This window comes from Oryctolagus cuniculus, chromosome 1, assembly GCF_964237555.1.
Source record: "Oryctolagus cuniculus chromosome 1, mOryCun1.1, whole genome shotgun sequence".
Taxonomy (NCBI): Eukaryota; Metazoa; Chordata; class Mammalia; order Lagomorpha; family Leporidae; genus Oryctolagus; species Oryctolagus cuniculus.
Window position 1 is genome coordinate 38,308,380 of NC_091432.1, and position 11,615 is coordinate 38,319,994.

At 35.7% G+C, this 11,615-nt stretch overlaps 1 protein-coding gene across 3 annotated transcripts in view; it reads left to right on the forward strand.

Annotated features, from left to right (window-relative positions):
* The window catches only part of KIF18A (kinesin family member 18A), an 84,070-nt gene extending 83,292 nt beyond the window's left edge, over nt 1-778 (forward strand). For all 3 annotated transcript variants that reach the window (XR_011387869.1, XM_008269231.4, XM_002709207.5), the window contains exon 17: nt 134-778. Coding sequence is in view for 2 of the 3 variants with exons in the window: in XM_008269231.4 (XP_008267453.1) it covers nt 134-216 (83 nt within the window). In the remaining variant the exon portion in view is untranslated. The remainder of the gene's footprint in view (nt 1-133) is intronic.
* Nucleotides 779-11,615: the final 10,837 nt, after the last annotated feature.

Below are 11,615 nucleotides of genomic sequence, written 5' to 3' on the forward strand. Positions count from 1 at the left end.
TCAAATCGTGTTAACAACTATGAATTTCAAGAGCAAATATTCCTATATATGGTTATAATTTTCAAGTTGAATGAATAGTAAAAATTATTTTCAAATGATACCATATTTATACATCTTTTTATTTCTTCTCTAGAATTTAAAAGAAACATCCATAAGATAAATCCAAGGATAGTTAGAAAATTTGGAAGAAACATTTCAAAAGGAAATCTAAGGTGAATCACTTCAAAGTCAAGAAAAATAAAATTGATCAAATTTGCTTTTAAAAATTTGCTTTGTTGGTATCTTTTCAGAAATGTATTTAAAATCTTTGAAAGAAGACTGTTTTAAAGCTATGTCTAAATACTTTCAGCAAGCAGAAAAGAAACTGTTTTTCTCCTTTTGTATTGTAAGTAAATACAACATTTCAACAGAAAAGGTTATGTTGTAAAATATTTGTTATCTTTTTAAGTCCCTAAGTCACCTGATGGCAGCTTCCTGTTACTATGCTTCAGCAAATCAGTTAGGACATTTTAGAAAATAATAGTCAAAATTATTCCCATTTTTTGTGTCAATAAGGAAAATTTGGAAGTGATCAAATTACACCGCCAGATATATTTGGACTTCTATTATGTTTTCATACATTATTTTAATTATACATACTTCTCTTTCTAAAAATACTTTGATGTACAAATGTAGATAATGTGTCCATAAAGTTGTAAATAGTATTTAAATAGTTGTCCTGAATAAAATACTAATATTGTTCCTTGATACTTTACATATTAAAGATGCAGATTTTAAAGTGGTTTTCCTGTCTCATTACTACCCCTTATATATGCCAGACTATTACTTTATATAAAATGTGAATGTTACAGATTTGTATTTCAGATTATAACAAGAAATATGGTACCATAACCAAATCTTAAAATACTCCATACATTTCTTAATGATAGGGAAAAAAATTTTAATCTATTCCTGCTGCTTTAGAAATTATATAGACCTATAAGTTAATTATATAACCTTCTTTACCCTGCTGCTAAATACAACAAATAGTTAAATGCACTTTTTATTTTATACAGTGCAGGAAACTTCACACCAAAGCAAATAATCATAGAACTGTCATAAGGAGAGTCACCATACTCATTATTTTGGATGCTTCATCAATAAATTTTTTTATTGTATTGCCCTTTTTAACAATAATTTTTACCTCTCTGTTATTCCCTTCAGTGTAATTTAATTGTGTGATTCAAAGAAATCTTACCAAATGCTGATGAGTGGCTAACATGATTAATAAGTGGTCATAGCTTATAGTCCATCATACTATATTATTAACTAGAGATATTTCCTACTGTAAAAATTAATAATACCTTTGAAATGCAACCATGTTAAGGAGAAATTAGGAGGAATAAATTATAATGAATATGGGAAAAGAAAGCTATTGAATATGTTACTAAGACAAAATATGCATCTAAACTAGAACAAAAATTCTATTCAATGTCACTTTGAACAGTTCATTCATAAATGAATTCTATGTAAAAAATGGATCAGTCATAAGTATATAGCTCAATAGATTTTTTGCAAAATGAGCATACTGATATACCTGCATATAATGGAAATATTCAGGGCCTCAAAAGCCCTCCTTGTACCCCATCACAGCTACCATATCCCCCAAGGGTAACAACTTTTCTAACATCATACATTGACTTTAACTAAAATAATTTGTATTAAAACATATTGTATTCTAAAAAAAAAAGATACAGAATTGTAAAGAGTAAAATGTGTGTCCTCACCCTGTACCAATAGCACTCCTAAATGTGACTGCTGTTAATTCAAGTTCAAGGACTACCAAATTATTTATTCATATATAATTCTATATAAGGGCAACAAAAACTGAGTCATGCTTTTTAATATTTTTGGCTATTTGCTTTTTTATTTACATTTAAAAACATCCTAGACATCGTTGTAAAGTTTTTAAGTATCAGTTTCATAAATATTGCTGACAATAAATATACTTCCAGTCACCAAATTTTTCCACACTTTTTTGAGCTCTATGTAATAATGCTTTAAATGCATTTTCACCTATTCCTTGCAACAAGCCTTTAAAGCAGATTACAATTATGTTGTACATGAGAAATATGTTTTATTATTTGAAAAATAAACATCATATTTACACCCACTCATTCACAATTTCAAATTCCACTCTTCAGATTTTGAAAATGAGTCCTTGTGATTGTTAAAGCCTGAATTCTAACATGAGACTCAATAGTCTTATCCTCCTTAATGTGAACATTCAAAGGCTTTGCTGTAGAAATGTTAGTATTTGATTAGAAATGTTTGCTTCAGACCCCATGTCTATGACAAATTACCTGAAGTTGAGTACTTTATGAAGGGAAGAGATTTATTTAGACCACAGGTTTGTAGGCTAAAAGTCCAAGATCAAGCAACTCTACCCATTGGTTCAAGCTTTAGTGAAGGCCCCCTTGACTGTCATTACATGGCAGAGGAAGAGGAAGAAAGCCAGCATCAAGTAGAAAGAGGCAAGCACATGTTAGGCCTTGCTTCCTAACAACTCACTCTCAGGAGAATCAACTCAATGAGACCAGCATTAATCCCAAGGGCAATGTTGCCAATGACCTAAACAGCTTTCACCAGCCCCAACCTCTTAAATGTTCTATAGCCTCTTAGTATTATCACACTAGGGCTCAGACTTCCAGTACAAGAAACTGAGGGACAAACTGCATCCAAGCCATAGCAGGGTGAAAGACAAACATGCTGTATGCCCAATATTACCTATATTACCACTTGAAAACAAAACATTCTGAATCCCCAACAGCCATAAACAGATGATTGTTTATTAACAACATTTGTTTTCCTGATTAAAGCAGCAGATATTTAGAAAAGTTAATTTGCCAAAACCTACAACTGGACAGTAGCATAGTTGGTATTTTGAACTAAGGTTATTATAATAGCTGCTACTATACTGAGCCTATTGTACATTGCCTCTGTCTACAGTGTGACCCAAATTGTGCATATGGATAATTACTCAAAGCACTTCTACCACAAAAAACAAATCCAAGTCACATGTTCACCTAGGATTGGTAATTAATGTGTGCTGAAGGTCAGTAAACTAATTATACCTGAAATTTGGTTTTAAGATTTCACAAGAGTGCATTTTGTAATTATAAGAAAATTACATTTAGCTCACATGTTTATATCAAAAACAAAAAATATTGTTACTCGAACATGTAGAGAAGTGGTATCATTGAAAGCATTCAAAAATCTTATGGCTTGGGACCAGCGCTGAGGCATAGTGGATTAAGCCACCATCTGCAGTGCAGGCATCCATATGGGCACCAGATTCAAGCCCCAGCTGCTCCACTTCCAATCCAACTCTGCTAATGTGCCTGGGAAAGCAGCACAAGATGTTTCAAGTGGATGAGCACCTGCACCCATGTAGGAGACCCAGATGAAGTTCCTAGTGCCTGGCTCAGCCCTGGCCATTGCAGCCATTTGGGGAGTGAACCAGCTGATGGAAGATCTCTGTGTGTCTCTAATTCTGATTTTCAAATAAATAAATAAATCTTTTTTAAAAAATCCTATGGGTTGATTTTTCAAGGACTTTTTTTTACAGTCAAAATCTCATACAAACAGTATTTTTTGCAAATTCATAACTTGCTCATAAGTTGTTACCAACCACTTGAAATAGATAAGCACCTTCTGCACCCATCACTTTCCTGTTTTCCTCTTCATGTGTGTATTTTGGAATAATCATCTTTTTTTTTAAAGTGTTAAAGCTTACTGTTCTTCTCAATAATAGTTATTAGTGTAGATTCTTAACTTTCACCCCAGTTCTCTCAATTCAACATGCTACTTAAAAATTTTCTTTCATTCTAGTTCATTGCCCTCCTGAATTCTTCATATCAAGATAAAAATGCAAGCATATCACATCTACTCAAAACTAAGGTTAAAAATCAACACCTAACTTCTTGTTATGTTCTCTCTACCTCCTTCCTTTGCTTTCTCCAAATAAGTCTACCTGTCCACTCCACTTCTTCATTCAATTTTAAGGTAACTACTGTGGTTAGTCTTTCATTAGTTTACCTACAGGTTGAAAAGAATCTTCAGAAAGATCATCCCTGGGAACTAACAAGCCCTTTACTATATTGAGTGTTACCTAAATGGCCACAACTGAGAAGAAAGGTTCCCAGCTACTCCTGAGCTTAATAATTGTCATAATGTGGTTTTTACCTATATAAAGTATACTGTCCAATTTTGCATAGATGAGCATTTCTAAATGCCAGAATCAACATTACTTTTTTCCAAAACTTAAATTTAACCTGTTTAAATATTTCATCATTTTACCTATAAAATTTTAGTTTCTGTATAAAGATCACAAAGGATTTCTAATTTTTATCAACTTCATTCAGTCCAAGATTTTTCATTTTATCACTGTCTCAAGACTATGCTTCTTGTAAGCTTTTGGTTAATTACTCAATTTTGTTCAGGGTTTCTGGCCTTTATTTTTCTTTCAAAATATAAATACAATTTAAATCTGTAACCATTCCTTGTTATAGCAATAATCAACATGTTTTTATCAAGTACTTGTGTTTATACATATTCACAGAGTTGTCATTGTGACACTTTGGTAGTATAGCAGATATCTGTTTTACCTGACCTACCTAAACTCAGTTTGATTAAAAAGTCTCGGGTATTCTTTGGAAAACCACTCCTTTCCCCAGTGAAGTCCTGATGGAGTTATCTTTGCACCCCTCCCCCTAGTACCCTGGGGTAGGACCCTGAGAGACACACACACATCCATCTACTCCCTAAGCCCCTATCCTTTATAGTACTAGCTAAATAATAATTCTATCTCTAGATTTGGGAGGAAATAGTAGAAATTCCTATGCTATGTTGGTACTCCTATCCAAACCTTATTTTTTTTTTTTTTTTTTTTTTTTTACAGGCAGAGTGGACAGTGAGGGAGAGAGACAGAGAGAAAGGTCTTCCTTTTGCTGTTGGTTCACCTTCCAATGGCAGCTGCGGCCGGCGCACTGCACTGATCCAAAGCCAGGAGCCAGATGCTTCTCCTGGTCTCCCATGGGGTGCAGGACCCAAGGACTTGGGCCATCCTCCACTGCACTCCCGGGCCATAGAGGAGAGCTGGCCTGGAAGAGGGGCAACCAGGACAGAATCCGGCGCCCCGACCGGGACTTGAACCCGGTGTGCCGGTGCCGCAAGGCAGAGGATTAGCCTAGTGAGCCATGGGGCCGGCCATTCTTCATTGGTTTTGAACCCCAAGGAAAAGACATATGAGAGGCCGGCGCCGCGGCTCACTAGGCTAATCCTCTGCCTGGCGGCGCCGGCACACCGGGTTCTAGTCCCGGTCTGGGAGCCGGATTCTGTCCCGGTTGCCCCTCTTCCAGGCCAGCTCTCTGCTGTGGCCAGGGTGTGCAGTGGAGGATGGCCCAGGTGCACCCATGGGAGACCAGGAAAAGCACCTGGCTCCTGGCTCCTGCCATCGCGGTGCGCCGGCCGCAGCGCGCCGGCCGCGGCGGCCATTGGAAGGGGAACCAACGGCAAAGGAAGACCTTTACTATCTGTCTCTCACACTGTCCACTCTGCCTGTCAAAAAAAAAAAAAAGAAAAGACATATGAGAAATTAGTTTTTCCCTAACCTTCGGTAAAATACTTACAAGTCCTATATGATCTCTCCAAGAAATGCCACTTTAAGCTTTTTAAATAATTAAATTTTATTGTACTAAAATAGTTGCTTGAATTCTTATCTGTTCATACCACTCTACTACTCTCTCCTCAACACAGATAAATATGTACCTTTATATTTTGATATCAAGATTTTGAACATTACTGAGTTTTTTAATTAAACAGCTCCCCACACACAAGGGACCCAAAATCACATAATTCAGTTCCACACAATAATCTACTGAATGCCTACTCTCAAACTGCCATTCCAGTTGAAACACACTTTCAGTATAATCAGTGCTGTCATTTTCTTTTTTTTTTTTTTTTTTTTTTGACAGGCAGAGTGGACAGTGAGAGAGAGAGACAAAGGTCTGCCTTGTCATTTTCATTTTTATACTTCTGCAAAATAACTTTTTCATATTACTAACTTCACATACTGATAAAATTATATTTCATGACCATTCTTCCATATTTTCCTAGTATGCTAAAAAAGTAGGAAGAGAAAAGCAAGGAAAAGAAAAAGTGCAAAGTATCCATAGGGTTCATGTTTCCCTGCCTACCCATCACTGGCACTTGAGCAGGAAGTCCTGCAGGAAATAGAAGGTTTCAATAAGGGATGTGCATGGTAAGAAAAAGTAGAACATCTATCAGTAATTATGGTAACATAGGGGTATGTATCTTGGCCATCTTTCATGTGGACTTTTCCAAAATCGGTGCTTAACTTCAAGCCAGTGCATCTGACAAAGTCATCTACTTGGCTATAATTTGATAAAGCCACCCTGAGACTTTCGCACTAGAGTATAAATCAAACAGTTGGGTTCTTGCACTGCTGAAGTCTAAAGAAATCCATGATCCTATCTCTTAGCTTTCAAAGTCTATAATGACAGAGGCTTCAGCCTTGGTTACCTTTCCTGTTTTAAAGCTGTGACCTAAAAACCTAATTAGCAAATTAGCTCTTTCTGGTACTCAGTCTGCCAAATATGCTATCCTAAGTACTTTGCTGATCTTGACTCTTGAAGACATGTGTTATTTCAGGTGAAGACTTAAAGACAAGCCTTGTGAATTAACTGAGCCAAATAAACATTGTGCAGGTGGATTTCAACACTTTCTTTGTAACCAGTACAATAAATTTTGGCCCCTGTAACAGTGATTTTCCCTGGGATGCTGCTTCCTCATGCTTGTAAGTTTAATTTGAAAGGAGGCATACTGTAATGAATTTTTGGTTTTATTTAGTAGTTATAACTCCCTAGAACAGCTCATTCTCCCTCCCAGAATAAGAAATTATGAATAACAATTCGTGATATTAAACATCTTTTGTAGGTATTGGGTAGGTTTCATCATTAACTTTTGGAAGTTAATTTTTAACCAAGGGTGGTGAGAAGTGAAGGCTGTCAAAATTAGTTGGAACTCATTTCGAAATTCCCCATCTGTCAGTAGTTCAGCATCATTGCTCATAGACCCAAGATGATACAATTGATTGCATAGAAATGACATTTCCAGGTGAAATCCATTTACAAAAAAACTGATTTCCAGTCATGACCTTAATGACCATTGGAGAATCTCTCAGTAACCAAAAGTAAAGCTGCAGCAGGAAGATGAATGTGAGCATTCATTTGGCATGTGCCAGACATGAAAATTTTCTAGTTCTTTCCCCAATTCATTTAATGCTCATTTAGAAATGCACACCCAAAAGTACTTGATATTTAATTCTTTTATAAACTGTAAACACATCACAGTGGTATTTGGATATCTTACAGACTTTGTCTGTAAACAAAAGTTGCTTCAAGGCATATTCCAGATACTTGCTGGTACAAAATTTTAGAAGCTTAACAAGTTCCTCAAAATGAATGCCAGTAATTTCTAACATTTGCATGGAAAAAGCACACTTATTACAATGAATGATATAAATGCTTACCTATTTATTAGTGGCCATTGTAAGAGTTATTGGTAGACATGTTTGCAAGATAAATCCTGAATTAAAGCTGTCATCTATACCTAAAATATTTTTAAAAATTAAAGATTCTACATTCTTTCATGTTATCTAATGCCAGATGGAATGTAATCTAACATTGCACAACTTAGCATGACTCAGCAATGCAAGTGGCTTGGCTTTAGAATATTTTTCAAATGAAAGTGTCAATAGAAAGAAAATTTCTGGAGTTGGGAGGAAAGGGGAAGCCTGTTTATATTATTTTACTTGACTAAAATCAGGTCTGAGAGTCTAATATGTTTGTATAACTTGAGCAAAACTCATTTACCAAGTAGGCTTGCATTTCTTGGGAGTAAACCTATTTCTACTTAGAGGGTAAAAATTACGAAAGAAAATTTTATTTAAAAGAAATGTGATGATCATGGCAACAAGAACATAAGCTCTGTGAAACCCAAGACCGTATCACTCTTGTTCATTTTGTACTTCAGCACCCAATTGTACTTGTACTGCAGTACCTAATCCTATGTTTGCCTATGTTCAAGAGATCCAATGGGAGGACCTAATATGATTCTTGTTGGTATTTCTCAGCAGCAAGCAAATTGCTTAATCTATGCCAAGGAACACAATACAAATGCTTGCACAATCAGCACAGTGAGTTTTTTTTAACAATAATTTTTAAATGTGACATCTCTTACAATTATCTTTTAAAAATATGTTCTGACTCCTCCAGAATGGCCTCGGTCATATGTTCTATATCTCCCAGGTAGTGAGTGAGTCATATAACTTGAGAGGTGTATGGCATTTCCCCTCTGTGTGGGCAGAAAAATGTGTGTCTATGCCATTATTGGCAAAGTTCTCATTTTAGCCCTAAACATTGAAATTTTAATCATAACTTTTCTTGAAAATTTTTAAAAATCACATCTTAACATATTGGACTTTCCTATAATGTCAAGATTATTAAACAACTACCTAGAGTTATAACTTTAATTGCTGACAGGATATTTTTAGCTAAAAGGAAAGAATTCCTTTCTTTTGCTGAATGAAAACTCTAATAATACATACAGTAAGTAATCTTTCTTAAGGCAAAGTTAAATTTACCTTGTCAACATATTTAAAAGTCTAGGTTTTTTTTTTTTTAATCCTATTTTCCTATGCCTATTAACTCAGATAAGAAAGAAAAAAATCACATCTTGTAGGTAAATAAAATGTTTCCCTCTTTTAAAGATTTATTTATTTATTTAAAATGCAGATTTATAATGCTAATGGAAAGTGAAATGGGAAGGTGTAGCCATCCTAATATCAGACAAAATAGACTTTAATTCAAAAACTGTTAAAAGAGGCCGGCGCCGCAGCTCACTAGGCTAATCCTCTGCCTTGCGGCGCCGGCACACTGGGTTCTAGTCCCGGTCGGGGCGCCGGATTCTGTCCTGGTTGCCCCTCTTCCAGACCAGCTCTCTGCTGTGGCCAGGGAGTGCAGTGGGGGATGGCCCGAGTACTTGGGCCCTGCACCCCATGGGAGACCAGGATAAGTACCTGGCTCCTGCCATCGGATCAGCACGGTGTGCCAGCCGCGGCGGCCATTGGAGGGTGAACCAACGGCAAAAGGAAGACCTTTCTCTCTGTCTCTCTCCCTCACTGTCCACTCTGCCTGTAAAAAAAAAAAAAAAAAAAAAAAAAAAAAAAAAAAACTGTTAAAAGAGATGAAGAAGAGCACTATGTAGTGATTAAGTGATCAATTCAACGGGAATTTGTGGCTATAATAAATGTATAAGCACCAAATTACAAGTTGCCTGGAAGTTTAAATGTAATGTTAATGGATCTAAAAGGAGACGTAGACTCCAATAGAGTAGTAATGGGAACTTTAATACCTCACTTTCAGCAATGGACAGATCAACCAAACAGAAAATTAGCAAAGAAATTACAAAGCTAATTGACACTATAGACTAAATGTACCTAACAGATGTCTACAGAACCTTTCACCCTACGGTGGCAGAATACACATTCTTCTCATCAGTGCATGAAACTTACTCAAGGATATACCATATGCTAGGCCATAAAGCAAGTCTCAGCAAATTTAAAAAAAAAAAATGAAATCATACCATCCATCTCCTTTGATCACAATGAAATGAAGCTAGAAATCAACAACTCAAGAATCTCTAGATCAAAATAAACACATGGAGACTTAAAAAACATGCTCCTGAATGAACAGTGAGTCATAGAAGAAATAAAAAGAGAAATAAAATTTCTGTAAATCAATGATGATAATACCTCATTTCTAAACTTGTGGAATACAACAAAAGCACTGTTAAGAGAGAAGTTTTTGGCAATTGATGCCCACATGAAAAAATTAGAAAGGTACCAAATAAATGAGCTATTGATGCATCTCAAGGACCAAGAAAAACAAAAACAAACCTAACCCCAAATTAGTAGGAGGAAATAAATAATTAAAATTAGAGAAGAAATAAACAAAGTTGAAACCAAAACACAACATAAGATCAGTGAAATTAAGATCTGCTTTTCCAAAACAGTAAGCAAAATTGATACACCATTGGCCCAACTAACCGAAAGAAATAAAATAAAATAAAATCGGAGATGAAAAAGAACTTTAACAGATAACTTTGCACCAATACCCTTGATGAACATAGATGCAAAAATCCTCAACAAAATGTTAGCTAATCAAATCCAACAGCACATCAGAAAGATCATTCACTCAGACCAAGTGGGATTTATTTTTGGCATGCAGGAGTGGTTCAACATTTGCAAATTAATAAATGTGATACATCACATTAACAAACTGAAGAACAAACTTAATGTGGTTATCTCAATAGCTGGAGAGAAAGCATTTGATAAAATACAACATTCTTTCATGATGAAAACCTTAAGCAAATTGGGTGTAGAAGGAACATTGCTCAACACAATTAAGGGAATTTATGACAAAAGCATAGCCAGCATTCCAAAGCTGGAAGCATTCCCCCTAGGATCCAGAGTCAGACAAGGATGCCCACTCTCACCATTGATATTTGATATAGTCATGAAAGTTTTAGCCAGAACCATTAGGCAAGAAAAAAAATATCAAAGGGATACAAATTGGAAAGGAAGAAGTCAAACTATCCCTATTTGCAGGTAACATGATTCTATATATAGGGGATCCAAAAGACTCTACTCAGAGACTATTGGAACTCATTAAAGAGTTTGGTAAAGAGGCAGGATGTATGTAAAAATCAACACACAAAAATCAATAATCTTTGTATACATAGACAATGCCATGCCTAAGAAAGAACTTTTTTTTTCTTTTTTAACCTTTTCCATTATATTCTCCCAGGGAAATGTACAGATTCTCTGATCTCTATTCCTCCTGTGGCATTTTAAGTGGAACCACTTCAAGATTAATACCATTCACAAAGAATTAAATTTAATAATTAGAGAAGAAATAAACAAAATAAATTTAACCAAGGATGTCAAGGAGCTGATTAATGAAAATAACAAAACATTAAAGAAATAAATAGTAGAAAAATACATTTAAAAATGGAAAAATCTCCCATGTTCATGGATTGGAAGAATTGACATCATCAAAATGTACATAATACTGAAAGCAACGTACAGATTCAATGTGATCCTGATCAAAATACCAAGGACATGAATAAGCTCCATATAGGATGCTGGCACTGCAGGCAGAGGCTTAACCCGCTTACAGCACAGTGCAGGCCCCAGCCCTTCATTTTCGTTATTATATTTTTCAGTTCTAGGTTCCTAGTTTTTTGCTGAAACTTTTAAGTTTGTCTTTTATCTCCAAAACTATGACAGGTGTTGTTTTACAAATTTTAAATAAAAGGATAAAAGGGAGCCAGTCTGTGGCCTAGCAGGTGGGGCTGCCGCCTGCAGTGCCAGCATCCCATATGGGCGCCAATTCAAGTCTCTGCCGCTCCGCTTTGGATCTGGCTCTTTGCTGTGGCCTGGGAAAGCAGTAGAGGATGGCTTAAGTCCTTGGGCTGGGCTCCTGCACTCGCAT